The sequence below is a fragment of the Cyprinodon variegatus genome, unplaced genomic scaffold (assembly GCF_000732505.1).
Source record: "Cyprinodon variegatus isolate N-32 unplaced genomic scaffold, C_variegatus-1.0 Scaffold528, whole genome shotgun sequence".
In the NCBI taxonomy this organism is placed as follows: Eukaryota; Metazoa; Chordata; class Actinopteri; order Cyprinodontiformes; family Cyprinodontidae; genus Cyprinodon; species Cyprinodon variegatus.
Genome location: NW_015150981.1, coordinates 571,248 through 589,453, shown reverse-complemented (window position 1 = coordinate 589,453; position 18,206 = coordinate 571,248). Strand labels below are relative to the sequence as shown.

Genomic DNA, 18,206 nt, shown 5'->3' with positions numbered 1-18,206 from the left:
CTTAGTTGGACTTATTAAATCAAATAACGTGTCTTTGGAGTAAGGAGAGAGAAAAGCTACAAACCTTTTTACCAAATTTCCTTTGCTCACGCAGCTTTTTGGCCTTTTCAGACCTTTCCAGGATCATCTGTTTAGTGAGCAGCTTTGCCCTGATCTAAAGAAAATAAAGTGTATTAATTTTTTCCCAAAGAATAAAAAAAAAATATATATATTTTTTTTAAATAATAAGAAAACAGGAAAAAACAAAACAAAAATTGAGTAACAAAAGCAGCATTTTTATCTCAAAGCTGAACATTTGCAGGCAGATTTCTCTTCTGCTATCAAAGTCATCAGTAAATTATTTTAAGACGTGTGTGATGTAGAGAAGCTTTCTTAATTCTAAGGAAACTTGATACATTTTAACGTATGAAATCAAATTTAATTCCCCCATCAACCACTTGTTCAGATAGCAAAAAGATATTACCAACTGTATTTCCAATACAGTAGGAAAAAAAACCCCATAAATGTAGCAAATCTAGGCCCAAGCCTAGAGCCCCCCTATAAAAGAAGGGGGGAAAAAAAGCTATTTTTATCAATACTGGACAAAATTGAACAAAAATATGAATTGCTTCCTGTATTTGAAAAGAAAACTGCATTTGTTGGATACCTTGGACATTATATTTTCCACCATATATTAATATCCTTATTAATGATTATTCTGTTGAAATCAGAAATGTTATTCATATAAAAGAACATTTTAAAGAAATACCAAAAAAAAAATTGACTTAAAATCTTTTTTTTTTTTCTGATAAAAAAAATAGGAGCAAACTGCTTCAACCAATCAACTTTGCTTAGATTCTAATACAGATACTGTAAACTGTATACTATAAAGATAACATACAATCATTTTATTTTAGGGCAAATATATTCAGTATATTACACTGACTTTTTATAGCAACCATTGATGAAAACCTTAGAAATCCTAAGATCATTTCAAATGATATTGTAGCTCCTTTAAAGATATAGATACTTGTAAAGAAAGAACTGCTTACCTCGTAATTCCTAAAAAGTTAAAAACCAATCCACTGGACTTTGTTTCCAACTTGGTAACCAAGTGTAGCGGATTGTTTTTTTTTTGTTTGTTTATTTTTACTTTTTTTGGACCGACTATGACCTTGATGACAGAACATTCACCAGCGGCTTACCTTGTGCATTTGCTGATCTGATTTGGCCATCTCTGCAAAGTAGTCATCAGGCCTCTTGGTGGCTATATTGTGCACTTTAAGTAGAGGCAGTGCCTCGAGTACTGTAGCCTGGCCCTGGCGGTAGCTGGAAATAAATGCAGAAAGGTAAAGATTTTTAGTTCTCTAGATAATCTGTGACAATGAAATGGAAAAGATATTTTTTTTTTTACTTAAGCAATATGTTAGTCATACATTTCCAACATGTGTTGTTCTTATTTTCACCGGTCTGTGTGTGCAGAGAGATGGATATACACTGTTCCAACTCACACCCGCTGCATTCGGATGGTTAAAAAGCGACCAATCACAACCCATTAATATTTTGCTGTTTTTGAATGGAACGTCCTCTATTTCTTTTTCAAAACGACATGATTTATGCCACTGTGGATGGGAAGGTGTTGGCATATTCTCCATTTAGATTATGTATGAGTTGTTAATAAATACAGCATGTTATATTTCCTGCTTGGAAATATAACAATCTTGACATGTCTGTCTCTCTTCTCAATCAGCCTTCAGGTATGGCTTTTGGTTTGTAAATAGTACAATTACACCATTTAGATTTCAGCAAGTAAACAGGTCCCTTCTAAGCGTAAAATATTTGCCATTAAAGCGACAGTTATCACAAAACTATCACTGTTTGATGTGAGCCGGCAAAACATGAGATAAGTTTAAGGTACAATCCTAACATTAATCATGATCTTTAGACATGGTGAGTGTTTTGACACGCTATGCCCACTGTGGTCTCAAATTACTTGTAGTCACTCAAGTAAAATCCATAGATAGTCATTCTCTAATCTATGAAAAATAACTCAAACAGCCAATCTCAGGTCGTCAGCATTCCACAATGATTCTCAGGTGGTGGAAGATGGGGCAAAATGAGCACAGGATAGTGTGCAGTATTGCGGATCCCTCTGCTTGTTATTGACATATTACATTCTGAATAGGAGGAATTGTCTTTTCTTCTGATTGTACAAAGAACCTTTAAACAAAATCTTTGTCTTCCTTGATCTTCGTCACAACAAAAATAAACACTTCTCTTCATGTTTTAGCCATCAAATACCCATTTTTCTGCTGTTACTGTCTCATGCTCAATATGAAAAACTAAAATTGTAAACAAAATGTTTTCTTCATCACCAACAAAAAACAACCAACGTAATCGCTAGTTCAAACTGAAAATAGGTTTTAGACTTAATGCTCTTATTTCAATTCAGCATATATTTACAGTGCATTTCAACCGACATCTACTTACAAGACCATTTCTCTTTGGAAATCATCTTCGGCATCAATTTCCCCATTGGTTCCAGCAGACACTTTCTCTTCAGCGTTGGAGAGGATGTCACGAGCTGGAGGATTGGTCAAGTCTAACCTCTCCACCCAAGGTAGATCTTTGCGGAAGTCAGCAAGGCACTGCTTCAACCCCTCCTGCATTACAAACACGTAGAACACAGAATTATATTCAACAAATACAACATTTGAAACGATATAAGTAATTTTGACTATTGGTCTTTTTTTTTTTTTTTTTTTAAGTAGAAAGGTAGCATTTTAACCCTTGTTTTAAATTATTTAATTTTAACTTTACAGTGAAACCTTGTGATATAAATTACTCACCACATTGTTGATAAACTTCTTTTTCTTATCTACCATAACATTCATCCCAGGTTTCAGCAGTCCTTTAGCGAAGGCTTCTTGAAGCTTGAAAATAAAAAATAAAAAAAAGGTTTATTTAACCATACAGAAATGGTTTACAAGTGTTCCATATTTCTTATTTAAAATTCTACATTTTCAGCACTCAGGTAAATTTTCAGTAAGCAAAGAGATTTTTGGAATTCCTGAGATTATCGTCTACTTTATGACTGTTCCACATCTCTCCTACTTTGTACTGACACTGTCAACATTAAACTACAACAGGTTATTACATTAATAAGGTCAAAAGATTAACTGTTTTGAAAGCATTTTTAATCCAGTTTATTTAGCCGTTTTATTAGTTGCATTAATTTCAGCTGTCATTAACAGATTATACAACTTCACTTAATTTTTTTTTTACCAATCTCTGCAAATTAGGGCCACAATGATTAATAAATGCCTATATTGCAAAAAATGTTGAAACAGAATTATATGCATCAAAACTTTGCTTAGAGTAAAATGCAACCATTTCTGTCAATTCAGTAGAAGACTGTTTAAATCTCATGCAGTTCACTAAAGTTGCTGCAGATTGCAGTATAGCTTCAGTTTCCCATGTGAGCAACTAACAACTGATTCCATTACTGTGGGTCCAAGAGCAGTAAAGGAAGAGGAGAGAAAATGTTAGTCATAAATAAATTCTACTTTATTCAATAACCATTTAAACATTATTAATTGTAAAATAATTTCTTTAGTATTTGTTTAACTTTTCAAGTATTTTAAGTGAGAATTATAACAGTGTTGTTGGGTTATACTAGTTAAGGCTCGATTGCTTAAGTAATCCAACATTTCCTTTGCATTGTTGTCAATGTTCCAACTGAGCAGAGAATCAAACCTCCAAACACCTGGAGAGTAGGGCTGCCCCCCCTGAGGAAAAGATACTGGATCTAAAGATGACTTTTAGCACTAAGTAAAAGTGGAACACAGTTAATTCAGTCAGATGATAAAGATTATTTGGATCATTTCAATGTTTCATCGATTACAGAGATTGATGATTTAGATTTTTTTAATGCAAATGCTGAAAACATTACCTCAAAAAAGAGAACAGACCTGACCGCTCAACACATTAATAAGTTCCCCTGTTTATGCTGTAGTTTAAAATCCTTATGACAAAATTGGTTTGCTTAACGGGTGAAAGATGTTGTTATTAAATACATCTGGATCTTTATTTGAAGTTATAACTATAGAAAAATAGAATGTGCCACTCCCAGAGTGGGGAGCTGCTGATTCTGAAAGAGGTTATCGTTGGACGGTGGAAGGAATACACCCAGGATCTCCCCAATCCATCCGACTTCTTCCGTGGTGAGATGAGGTGTTTGGGATCAAAAATATATTTAATATCAAAAATAAATTAGTTAAATCCAATAGGGATTTACATTTAACCTATTTTAGTTTTGAGTTAATTGGGCATCCATGTCTTGGTGAAATTTGCATCAGAACTTTACTGCGATTGCAGCGTCAGTTTAAGCAACTTTGATTTTATTTAATGATTAAAATACAACTTGGGAAACAATTGTTTGAATAACAAGTAGCCAATATGTTCAGCAAACTGAACGAGATCCAATCGTGTATATGGAAAAACCTCACAGCACCTAGCAAATAAGATTACAGCTTTGCAAAAACACCCAACCATGAACCCCTCATTGCAGAGACCACTTTGACTTTGCAAACTTCCAAGTCAACTGGTCTCAATCAGCATAGTTGCAACACCAAAGGAAGTGGCACAAAAAAAAATTGTAATATGCTTAAGTTAGGGGATTCTTAAGCTTTGTGTAGCAATACAAATGCATTCAGTGCAAGCCAATTGGTTGTGCACCATCCTTAACATAATTTCTTTCAGATTGCATTTTAGGATTGTCGCACTCATCTAACAATCCCATCTTGCCTTGTTTCGGCTTTTATTTTTTTCAGATGGTGGATTGAACAGTGATCTTGTAAGATGTTTAAAGCTTAGCAATATTTTATTAAAGGCATCGGTTTAAAAGGGACTAAATATTTATACTTTTAGATGTTTATTTGTACACAAAAAATCTCAAGTTACATATAAATACTTCTCATATGACCAAATAAAAGATTCTAAAGGAGAAGAAGTTCTGAATGAACAGGAAAGTGATATTAAGTGAAAGACAGGCTGAGCTTTTATATTTCTATAATCTTAGCATTTTGCTTCAGTTTTGGACGTTGTTTTGTTAACATGCTGCTTATTTACTTCTGTTTAACTTCTAAATAGTTTTTTTTTACTTATTATGGTCCAATTTCTATTAATAATTGCACATAGCGTATTTTCTTTTATGTTATTTCTCTTCCGCATTGCCATTTAACTTTTAAAAAGTATTAATTATGTTGCTTAATCTAGTTTATTCTGACTACGTTTTTTTCTTCATTTGCATGGCCGGATCTCCCTGTTATGACACAAAGATATTTTAGTAATTATGTTTCTAAATGTTAGACGCTTGCTGACTTATTGTCAACGGTGTTAAAAGTATATATATATCAGCCAGATATTTAATCACCACAACCGAATGCAGACTTCAGGATATCAACAAAGAGTTTTTGCTCGTTCTTTAGATCATGGAGTGTTACAGTGATTGTGGTGCTACACAGCTAGCTAGCTTCTTTCCTGCGATGCCAACATAAACTCACCTCTCCGTCCGACAATTCACTGCCTTCCTCATCTGAACTCTGACCGTGAAGCGACTCTTCTTCGGCTGAATCCATAGTCGAGCTACAAAGAACCATGTGTTGATAAATGGGCAACTAGTTGGCTTAAAACGTGGATGGATCTAGTGATGCACAAGAACTCACATGTAGCAAGCAGCTCGCGTGGGGAGGAAGTGAAGTTAATCGGAAACACGTGGTTGAACAAACGTTCCTACCGGGGGGGGGGGATCCTTATTATCGCAAGCAACTTTAAGGTGCATACCGCCACCTACTGTACATGAGTGTGCAGCAACATTACTTTACATCAAATTCTATTTTCTATTTTGTATTCTGTAGATAAATAAATAATGCTTTTCTTAATCCGTGAATATCCTTTATATTTCCCTCATTTTCCAATATTCCTTTAAGACTCCATTATTAGCCTGTCCTTTCAACCATCCTTCTTAATTTCTCCCTTTCATGTTCATAAATTTTACAGTGCATCAGTACATGTTCTACATTTTCTTTTTCTCCACATACTTCACATTTATCATTATTTTTCCTCCCTATTAAATATAAATTGTTGTTTAAATAGGTTTGACCCACTCTTAATCTGATCATTATTACTTCTTCCCTTCTGTTTCTCTCATTAATGATTCTATTTAATACTGATTTTTGTACCTTACATAACCATCTTCCTTTCTTATCTTATTTTCACCTCTTATCATTTTTCCATTTACTTTTAATAAATAATTTCCCTTCCCCTTTCCCAAAAGGAATTATAATTGTTATTGTTCCCTTCAAAGCCCTTTTTGCTAATATAACTGCTTTTTCGTTGCCTTTAACACCTTCATGTGCTGGAGCCCAACATAACCACATATCAATGCTACCCCTATATAATCTAAATAGACTGTGCTAAATTTCTAATAATAAATCTTTTCTATCATTTCCTTCTCCCTGAATACTTTCTAAAACTGCTTTGGAATCTGTACAGACCACCACCCTGTCTGGTCTAACCTCCTCTACCCGTTGTAAGCTTAGTATAATTGCCCCCATTTCTGCTGTGAAAACAGATAGTTAATCTAATATATTTTTAGAATTGTTATTTTAAACTCTGGTATATATATTCCTATTCCCACACATGCTTTTAAATTCTTAGAACCATCTGATTACATTTTAAGGTAGTTATGAGTTTCTTAAATATATATCAGTCTTTATCCATATTTTATTTAAATTCCAATCATTTTTCATTTTATGCAGTGTCATGTCTACATTTACCTCAGGGAATAGCCTACCAGGTTCCTTTCTAATAAAAACAATATATAATGACATCAACAATTTATAAAGATTATTATATTAAATTGTATTTATCCAATTTAATATAGGAATAATTATTTAAAATCAAATTCAAAAACGCATATGGGAATATTTCAGTCAAAGTGAGGAGGAATTGCACCAGGAAGCGGTTTTACACAAATTATGTTACTTGATCTTAAACAGGTATGATTTACTTTACTCAGAGGTAGCTCAAGTCCATTCCTCAGGAGGTACTATCCTGTAACTTTTTGATGCACCCCATTTTTCACACAAATGAATCAAATGAGTGGCTCATTACCATAACTGCTGAGCAAATGAGGGGATTAAGCCATTAGATTAAGGTGTGTTAGAGAAGAGATGCATCTAAAAGTTACAGGATAGTAGCTCTTGAGGAGTGGACTTGAGCACCCCTGTCCTTGATAAATAGATGCAATTACTGTTATAAGTTGAAATATCTTTAAATTTCAAAAGTATGCCATGAATTTTGGTCTTTTAAGTTCTTGACTATAGAGCTACGTAACATTATCAAAGACCCTTCACCCCCCCAACATGGACTGTTTTCCCTGTTGCCCTCTTGAAAGAGACATCCAATGCAGGTCCAGCAGATTCCGAAACAGCTGCTTCGCCACCGCTATCAGACAGATGAACTGTTGAAAAAACTCAAAATCATGTCCCAGACTCTGCATCACACTGACAAAACCAAACCAAAAAACTACACAAAACATATAATTGCACAATATACGTTTAATGCTCTGAGCTTCCATATCAACGCATTTTTTTTCCACCATGTTTTTTCTCCCACGCTATTTAGATTTGATCACTGCTGCACTTTAAGAAATTGAAATGTCATGAAAGCTGTAAAAAGCGAAATTTAGTTTTGGACACACTCTGTTTACACAAAATGACAACAAAAGTCTAAGTAAGTCTTTTTCTTAGAATGGTAAGATTATCAACAGCTGGAGATGGGCACCAGCACCCGGGATAAGCGTGTCGGAAAACGGATGGTAAGATTATCCAACAACTGTTAATTTATTGTAGATTGTATTCAATTCACATTGAAAATTACTCATAAAGCTTTATCGATCAAAACCTTTCTAAAATACTTCTGCCTGGATATTTCTCTTTTTTTATTATTATTATTATTTGTCAAAAACGATGGGATTTACTTTAAATTTCTTCTCCAAACTCTGCCTTTTAGATCAGCCGTCATATTTCCAATGGGCTGTAGTTGGTACCATTCCAGTTTCTATGCATTTGTGGGGTCAATGTCTTATTGTATTACCCAATATTTTGAAGTTTCTTCTATTAAGGATTCAACTAAAGGCAAATTTGAAGAATTTATACATTATTCCTACAGCTTTGCATCCCACACAATTTTTGCAACTAACAAGTTCCTGAAAAAACGAAAACAAAAAAGAAAACTCTACCATCAGCTGACACAGTTTTTTTTTTGCATGTAAAAATCTTACTTTGACATTCATTGCACTCTTTTTGCTTGGCTTATCCAAGTGGATTGCAGATTTCAGTTTGGCTTGAAGGTGCAGGTTTGGAACAAATGGTTCTCTCTTTTTCATAACCCTTTCCGTTTATCTTCAAGGAAATATTGCTTTAGTTTTTTTAGTACATTCTAATTCAAGACAGACTGGAGCTTGACCGCTCCTGTGTTTTTTCAATGAAAAGTGTAAAGCATTAAAGTAAGTTGTGTGAAGATAAAAAAAAATTGCACTTGTATAGATAGATTTACTTCCAAAACATTATCAGAAGTCATATTTTGCTAGATTGAGATTTGAAACATTTCAATAAAACACACCCCCCACCGGCTCCACACACCATATAGATATAACATAGCACCAGGGATAGACAAAAAAATTTTCTTATCTTGTTTTGAGGTTGCAGTAAAGGCCAGTGTGCACACATACTGAATACAAATGTGTCCATGCCCTGGAGCATGAAAGTGACTTGATCTTATTCCAAATGCCACTTCAAAAGGAATCATCTCAAGTGGTCCAGCAAGAATATCAACCAAGTACTTCATTAACGACAGTCTATAATCACAGATAGCAGACAAAATTATTCAAGTAGAGTTTCTGTCAGAAATGAAAGGCTAATAGGATATTGAATAAAACTGTCTGTGTTTTAGAAAAAAGAAAGACATTCCTCTGATCTGACACATGTGATCAATCTAACTGTTTACAATTCCAGCAACTAATTAGATATTGAGGATGCTCTCAATGAAGACCTACCTTATATGCAAGCATGGCCATAGGCTTACCATACCCTGGTAAAGTTTTAAGTTTCAGTAAGATCAGTCAAGGCAGAAATATGAAAAGCAAATAAAAAAAGACATACAAAATAAAAAGGCATGCCATACCAACTATTTTTTGTTTGTTTTAAGACCTGTAGTCAAGCTTGCCAGTTTTATTAATTTATTCATTTGTTTGTTTATTTAATTATTTCTGTATATTGTTATCTTTAATACATGTAGTGAACTCAAATATTCTAAATAGAGAAAGATATTGTTATTAAGCGTAAATCATCAAGTATGCAGATTTTGTTTATTCAAGAGCTCAACAGACTTCAGAAGCTCTTTTATTATTGAAACAGTATACAGAATGAACTCTGCAGATAACCAATCCAGGACCTCTAATGATCACCACAGCTCATTTTGAATTTGTTGCTTTTCCTCAAAGGATATAAACTCTCTTCAACTTCAGAGAACCCTGAGTGCTTTTTGTATGGTAAAAAAAATGTTCTTATTATTTGTGCTTAATCTCCTTAATTCCATCATTTTATTCATGAGGGTAGCTGCTTTTTGACACACAATGTAAAGGAAAACTATAATATTTTCCATTCCTGTCATCACATTCCCTCAAGTAAAATGGTGAAAATGAAAATGAGAGAGGCTGTCTCTGAATTCATATCTGACTGCCACTACCTATCAAAAATGATGGGCTGCTCTTTACAGTGGATTGAAAGGAAGCTGCATTCACTCTATTTGGACATTTTTGTATTATTAATGGCTCTTAAATATAAAAAAGTGAATGATAACAAGGCTTAAGCCCTGGCGAGACTGTATTCAAGTACTTTGTGGCTTCAAAGCATGAACATTAAGTGCACTGATAATTGGCAGGTTGACATTCTTACTGAATGTTTCCGATTTGAGGCTTCCTCACCTACACATTTTGTGATTTTTAGGGCTAATCTCCCCATATTTCCAAGTTTGATTTTTAAGGTGTTTTCATCCAGTTAAAGGATAGGTTGAATAATTAAAATGTATCTGGATAGCTGTGTTGTCTACACCTTTCTTGAAGCTGAGCAAAGACGCATCATAGCAACAAGCACTCACTCACTGAAACATTGAAATTGTTGACATTGTAGGGTGACCAGACATCCTCCCTTTCCTTTTGAAACGTCCAGGGGAAATTTCAAAATTATCAGGGATTTTGGTCGACTACAGTGCAGCACGTAGTCGAAACACACAGGGCATTTGAACCGAGCCGTCAGCTCCGTGGGCTGGTCCGGTAACCCTGGCGGATGGGGGCAGGGAGCCACCAGTGGATGGGGCGACCAAACCCGACCCGGTGGCGATAGCCTGGACACAGGCGGCCCCACGCTTCCCCCCGCCTGCCTTACAGGCCCCCAGCCCCCCTCCTCCAGCTGAGGAAGGACGGCTCATGGCTCTCTGCTGAGGTCTGCTCCAGTCAGCGGCCCAGCAGTCAACACTTCATACCCCCCCAACTCCCTTGGGCCAGTGAACAAGTGGGCTGGTCTGTATGTCAGTTTCGGGACGTGAAAAAAGTACAGGCCAGAACCAAATAAGGCAAAACATCCCTGAGTTTACGTCAACTCGGGGCTTCGTTTGGATTTTCCCGTTTTATGGTGGAGGAATTGTGGGATTTGCAGAGAAAGGAGGTGTCGATGGGGTTTGAAATTCTCTGTATGTCCATTTCCGCCACTGAACTATTGTTATTCATCAACGACTATGTACACTCAGTTTTGCATTCTATGACCCCTTTAAAGCTAATTTTTAATCTGGAGTTGCATAACAGGTAGATGCAATAACATGACTAATACAACAAGCATATTCATACTGTATATAACGATTTTAAACAAGCAATTGCAGTTTTCAACACTCATTAGGGAACTATTTCACCTGTTAAATTGAGTGTAACTAATAGTCAATACTGAGCAATGGACATTTAGACAATATTTTCAGTGAAATTACAGACATGCAAAAATCAAAATATTTAAGTGAAAATATTTTCTACATCTTTTCCTCGCAGATAAAAAGAAATGTTTAAATATAAAGTTGTGTACAGTGAATTAGCAAGCAAGCCTATGCATAGATATTTTTATTTGCCTGTGTTTTTTGTTTCTTCTCTATTATAGATTGGTGTGCTGACCCAGAAAAACAACTCAGTTCCTCAACGATGAGTAATGAGAAGGTTAGCACAAGAAAACACTTTAATTTAACAATGGATTATTCATTTTTAACAGAAATCAATGACACTTTATCAGCAGCAAATCCTCTGTTTCCATCAGTCACTGATGGACAAAGAAAACTTAGGTAAAAAAATTAATATTTCGCTATTTCAGTTGAGAACACGTTTTCTGTTTGATGTTATTATTGGTACCAATGTGTATTTCTAAGGAAATCTGTAAAAAAACAAAACAAAACAAAAAAAAACAAAAAAAAAAAACAAATCAACATGAAATATGCTATGAAAATATTTATCTTTAATTAAGTTATATTTTATTTACAGTGTATGCAAACCCTAAATAAAATTTCAGTGACATTTATTTTGTTTATACAGTTACTGATTAAGTTCTGACCTGTACTGGTGTGAAACCTCACACTGCTTAGTTTGCTGTCATGGGAAAGCTCAACTCTCACACTAATTAGTGTTTGTAGTCCTTTATGCTGAGTTGTACTATCTAAGCAGTTTTATTTTGTGTCTTTCATACCTCACTCACTCAAATAATCTTCCTGAAGTTATTAAATTTAAAAACTGCTCACTTAGTGACCTTGATGGTTGGTGGCGTAAATGCACCTAAAGCTGTTTGCTAACCGCCAACAACAGAAGAAGATTACACATCATAATTTCTCACCTGTATAACTGGCCAAAGCATGGTGTGGACGTAATGGGCCTGAGGGGGGCAGCAAGACATTGCTAGGGCCTTTGACGGAAAAATTTACTTCAAAAAGAAAGAACGCAGAGCTGTCAACCACAGCAAGGTGATTTGTATTTGCTGTGATAAAGAATTCTTTCATCACCAAAGCTGCTCCAGCTTCATGTATCTTCTAAACGCAAAAAAAATATAAATAAAAAAGTGTTGGGGGAAGTTCTGTGGCTACTGCTGCTGCTTCTTATTTGGGAACCTTTAGCTCAATGATGGGGAACCTTGACCATCATCCTTCAAGGTTACCTGCTGTGTGGAAGGAGGGTTGCATGGAAAACTGATTAAGCCCTTGAGGACCATTGTTCCCCACAACTGCTTTAGCAGAGATGAGATTTATTAGATCAATTAATTACAAATCCTGTAATTAGATACATGTCACTAATCGCCTGATAACCCTACTAATTACTTTACCATTTAAGTCCAAATATAATATATTTGTTAACAAAACCATTTAATTTAATTATTGGCGGTTTAATTCACTTTTACTGTCACTACCAAAATATTCCTACCCCCTTAAACTATTTCACACAATGCCACTTTACAGCTGCTATTAGATTCAGGTCTAAACTTTGCCAGGGCATTTCAAACACATGGATAGAAACTGTCCCCTATTAGTGTCCGCTTAGTCCTTGGCCCCTCCGGGACACGCTGATCAGCTGAAGTGAGCAGTATAGAATAGGGGCGAAGCAGCTGTGAGAGGTAAGGTTAAAGTTAAGAGCATTACAATAGTCAAAACAAGATAAAATGAAGGCATACATTGCTGTTCCAATGACTTGTTTCCAAATAATGTGTTTTAAGTCCATTAGCTCCCTGATTTGATAAAAACTGGATCACAGCTTCAAACCAAGGGATCTAGTTTATCATTGTACATTTTACAACCAAAGTTAGAGACTGTCTGCTACCAAAGAGCATAAATCAACATAGAAGGTCTTACACGAACCAAACACCATAAGTCCTGTTTTTAAGTAAGAAAAGTTTGCTCCTGCCATGAAAATAGCAGCAAGCTGAATTATAGAACAGGGTTAGGGAATCAGGTGTTCAACCTTTGGACCTCTATAACAGAAGCTCATTTTTAAATTTTTCATGTGTCCAGGAAGTTTTCTGATCTGCACGCTAAAGCAAATCAGACCTCACATGTGAATTAATGAGACTTTACATTATAAGTACAAATGGGCTGGATATCTATGGGTGCTTTTTTTTTTTTTTTACATCAGAGTGAAGATAATTTTTCTTATTTCATCATTTAATCAGGAAGTTTTGTATCAAAATGAGGACATTTTGCTGGCCCTCACTTAGTTTTTCAGGTGTGAATTGCACTGACAATGGCTAGCTTAGGGTTATTGTCAGGGTTAGAGCAGAGAAAGGGTTGAAAATGAATCAGTGTCAGCACATTGTCCTATATATTGCGAAATGAGAATGGGTGTTTGCATGTCATGCATAATCATCTTATTACATGGAAGTGAATGGAATACTAAACTGATCTGATTAAATGTAAAAAAAAAAAAAAGGAGAGGGTGAGGAGGGAGCCAGGCATGTGGACCTACTGTACACTGAGTTAAACTTGATGACAGACAAAAGGAGTAGAATATTGCAGAGTAAAGAGATATAAAAGGAATATGTAAATAAAAAAGGGAAATAGGTGTGTTTAAATTTTATTTAACAATGTTAAACACTTACTCATCCCAACCAAACTTATTTCAAGTTTAAAATAACTGATAAGGGTGTTTTAGAAAACCAATGAACCACCGAGGTTCATGTTTATCATAAACTACTTCACTTCCCGCTGTCTACAACTTCACACTCAAAATTTTTTGAGCCTGCAAAATTCATTTCTCCCACCTTTTTTCCAGCCTTCTTAAGGAAGCGCCAAAACTAGTTGATCAGATGGGCCAGATTATTGAAAGCCTTTGGTCAGCAGATGTACAACAAATTTTCTCTGCCTTATACTTAGCAGGCAGCGTAGATACCTTGATCATGAAGAAGAGCTGAGACTTTAAAATGCTAAAAATTAAGTGCCTACTTTAAAACCACCACCTTCTGGGATGACTTTGCAGCTTCCCATACTTTGATTGAGAAAAATATAAATGCCTACAAAGAAGGTATTTAGAGGGTAGCGAGAGGTTGGTACCTAATAATGCAAACTGGTATGGACACATAAGCCAAAGCGGAAGGGCAAGATAAGTGTTATCCAAATAGTGCTGGAAGGAGGTAGGAAGATGAAACAGAAAGCTTCCTCTCCCTCTTCATTTAGTATAGAGACGTTTCAATGTTCCTATCCACTGCCTTGGAGAATATTTTTGTCCACAGTTCTTTTTATGACTGGCTGCATAGGCACAGGTCCAACTCACAGGGTCTAACAAACATTACTTTGTGACATGTACTATTTGTGACACATTTACGTTATGCATCTTCATATGTTTTGGGTATTTTTTAAAGGAGAGCTTCAGCCGTTTGCTATAGCTGTGTAATTTTTGCTCTCTTTCTGGCTCCTGTGGTCCCACTTTGGCCAGCATCATTCATGTGTGTGTCTATTGCTTAACGACATCCATAAGGTTGAAAGGTGTGTGGATTCAGCACAGCAGTCCAGAGTTCCTTTTCTAAACTCATGCCTTTTTCAAAATCAACCCAGTTTGTTGCACAATAACAAGGCCTTTTTACTTTAACATAAAATGTTTTGATTGGTCACCCTGCTCCTCAGTTAAAACCCTCCTGCATTTTACACAAAAACATGCTCACACTTGTGCACCACACGCATCAGCCAGTCAGCTATTCCCTGGGAGGCACGGCACTAGATCATAATTAGAGCCAATCAAAAAGAAGCGTACAGCCTGTTACTTCCTGCCAGCCGGTCAGTTGGTCCATCTGGCCATGCTCAGGCCGTCTGTGCTCTAACTCTCTCACAGCAAGCAAATAGATTGTTTTTATTTGGGTGGAACACAGTCAAGTCATGTTCCAGTGTGGTTTTAACACACAGGGCTACCATTATCAAGCTTAACTACTTTTAAGTCATTTGAGTGTTATTTGTGTGAATTTATATTTCTGTGTCATCTCTTTATCCCTCGGCTTCCAATCTGTAGTTCCACTTTTGCTCCTCCTGTCCTTTGTTCTTTGTTTTAATTCTCTTTCACCTCTCTTTATCTCTGCCTTTCTGCCTCACTGACTTCTCTGTCCTGCTTCTCCTCCTTTCAGTATATTCCTCCCAATAAGTAATTGCCTTTCTCACTGACTCATTCTCTTCTCATTTATCACCTGTCTCCCTACATCTTTCTGATTACCCCTTTAGAATCCAAGTTTCCTCATCCCTTTCTTCCACCAAAAACATTTTACTCGCCCTATATTGTGTTCTTTTATGACCTCAGAGCATTTTGGTAGCTGTATACTGAATCTTTGGTGTTACAAAATTGTTGGTTTTTAGTAGATGCCACTGTTTTTACCAATTGTCTTGCATGTAGAGCAGTGGTGGCCGAGTGGCTAGAAAACGGGGCCGTTGCATCCTGCAGAGGCTCCATCATAGCTGGTTCAAACCTCCTTGAGCAACACCTTTAGTCCCACAATTCTGTCTGGGCAATGAATACTTCTCCCTTAGAGTAGGTTTAACACAGAAAATAAATACATTTTTAATGTACAGTTACAATGACAAATAAAGATGAATGTTATTCTTATAATGCACAAGTATTGTGACATAGCACATGTGTAGATGTTGTTCTTGAAAAATCAGAATTAATTCTAAAATGTTCATCCATGAATTACAAACTATGATTAGCAGTAAACTGGAAAAAAAACAACAAATCAGTTAAAAGTAAAAAAAAAAGAAGGAAGAAATAACAAAAAGTCAATTGCGCACTCTTAAGATAACACTTTTTGAAACACTTTTTATCCAACTTCAGTGGGGATTTTTGTTTTTTGTTTTTTATTATATTGAGATATATTGAGATCCCACATCTTGACTGTCATTTTGCCCATTTAGCTTGCAGTTGTTTTTTTTAACTCTATTAGCTTGAGAGGCAATCAAAAAATGTTTAGTCTACATTATCAGCTAGACCATTAAAGAGAAAATAGAAAAAAAAAACTTTATTTTAAAATTAACCCAGTATCTTTATTGATTTGAATCCATGTTTGGACTATTTTGATGCTGTAAAAACCCTTACGGATACCTTTCTAGCGGACAACTGAAGGCTTTGAAAACCGAATGTTTACTGCTTTTTAAATTTTTAAGAAGTGTATGGTGGCTTTGATGGACACATTTCCATTGAGAACATTTCTGAGTTTTGTCTCTGAGTGGAGACATTCCTTAATAATAATTAATATTCTATCAGTAAAGTTTGGAATATTGGTGGTTTAAAGACTGCGCTCTCCATGGTGCTGAAATTTTATTTCTTGGATGATTCGTCATTAAGTTAAGAATTTGACCTAATGAACCAGTTTTTCTTTGTTCAATGAAGTAACAAACCATACATTTTTTTTACATGCCATAACAAAATATGATTTAATAATGTTTTATTATATTTTGAAGCCAGAGTTTATTACATTATTACTCACTGTGGTGAGTAATAATGCCAACTAACTAACTAAGCTAAATACTACCAAAGACTTTAAACTATGGTAGAGTTGCTGAGCTACAGGGATTGATTTAGATACAACAATTTTTATGTGCCAGAAAAGCTGAATGATGTCTGAAAAAACACTTAACAGAGATCTGACATTTAAAATTGCTTTTAGCAACGTTTTTCATTCAACCCCCCTAAGTTAAGCTAAGTCTATACAGTTGATAACCTTGTATAGACAATCCAAGACTTCCATCACTAAGTGGAGCAAAAGGCTTTAACCCAGGAGGGCCTTATCAGAACAATTCCGATATCAGATTTTAGTTAATAATTCCATGCTGCATGCATTAATACAGCCCATTCTCCTCTGCATTTACCTCCCACTGTTATGCTTTTTGTTTGAGTTCATAGCCTTTCTCCTAGGAGTTGTTAATGGACGTGCATAAATACCCATCATCATCACTCTTACATACAGAGAATAAAGAAAATAATAAAAGGGCCAACCCCTGCTGGATTAAGAAACAGATTGGATTCACGTTTACAAATTAATATGAAAAAAAGAGCCTCCAGCTTTTGTGTGTATTTATATGTGCATGTTTGAGATTCTCAGCAAACTCATGAATAAAGATTTGCTTAGAGTGTAGCAGCTGCTTTTCACGTGGTCTCGTCAGACTGGTTCACGGCTCTTGCTAATTATGATGCGTCTAAACACAGCTGCTTAGATTCAAACTGCTTTCACACTATACTATATCATTGCATTTGGAGCTTTTTAAAATAGTCTGAGAGATCATCACATTTTAACTTTAACAGAGGCTCAAATATTCCTATAATTTTTTTTTTATCATTGTTGGAATAGTGATTGATAGAAGAAAAATTTGCTCAGGGTTTATAGTGCTTAATGAGAGAACTAGATGAAGGAAAAGCTGAACTAAATCTGCTAAAATGACAAAATTATCCAAATCCAAAAAAGATATTGGCTACAATCTCTTGTCTGGGGCTCTTTATCTCAAAGTTAACACAATCTTTTACAAACAATAAAACACAGTAACAAGGTTATTTTTTGATCAATATTTCTGTCTTTACACATACCCGATTTCATTAATCTTGCTTTTAAGGGTAAAAGTAAATCTCCAATTAATTATTTAATTTTAATAGCTTAATACACTGAAGAAAATGATTTTTCATGAACAATTGTTTCCAGGGAAATAATTTATCAATTAGTTTATCTTAAGCCTTGAAGATTCATTAATGCATTCTTGTCAGCTAAGCAAAAACAACTATGGTGGGTCTAAGGATAAAATGCTTTACTTAAATGTAAATTCCTCAAAAAAAAAAAATTTTTAAAAAGGAATTTTGAGATCATCAGTGCAGTAGTTCTGTTATCAATTCAACAGGTTAATGAATTTAACTGTGACCTGAATAGAATGAATTTACGTTTATTTATTTATGTTTTTTTTTTATGAAATGCAGAGGGATAAAAAAATAAATAAAAAAGTTTATCGGTGGAAGAGACAGAGTTAATAGGGGCATTAAAGTGACTAAAGTATCTGAGGAAGCTCCTAATAGAGACTTGAGGTACATATTAGGTACCGTAGGTTATTCCAGAACATGGAGAGACATGAGG

General features: G+C 35.2%; 1 protein-coding gene across 2 annotated transcripts in view; it reads right to left on the bottom strand.

Annotated features, from left to right (window-relative positions):
* ebna1bp2 (EBNA1 binding protein 2) overlaps positions 1-5,754 on the bottom strand; it is a 7,417-nt gene extending 1,663 nt beyond the window's left edge. Inside the window, exons 1-6 of one of the 2 annotated variants that reach the window (XM_015391177.1) lie at positions 5,706-5,754; positions 5,544-5,625; positions 2,829-2,912; positions 2,470-2,642; positions 1,185-1,308; positions 63-154 (exon numbers count right to left, since the gene is read on the bottom strand). In XM_015391177.1, coding sequence (XP_015246663.1) covers positions 63-154; positions 1,185-1,308; positions 2,470-2,642; positions 2,829-2,912; positions 5,544-5,618 — 548 coding nt within the window. In that variant the 5' untranslated portion in view covers positions 5,619-5,625; positions 5,706-5,754. Of the gene's footprint in view, positions 1-62; positions 155-1,184; positions 1,309-2,469; positions 2,643-2,828; positions 2,913-5,543 lie in introns of both variants that reach the window. The other variant, XM_015391176.1, reaches the window with a different exon arrangement.
* Between the last annotated feature and the right edge of the window lie 12,452 nt (positions 5,755-18,206).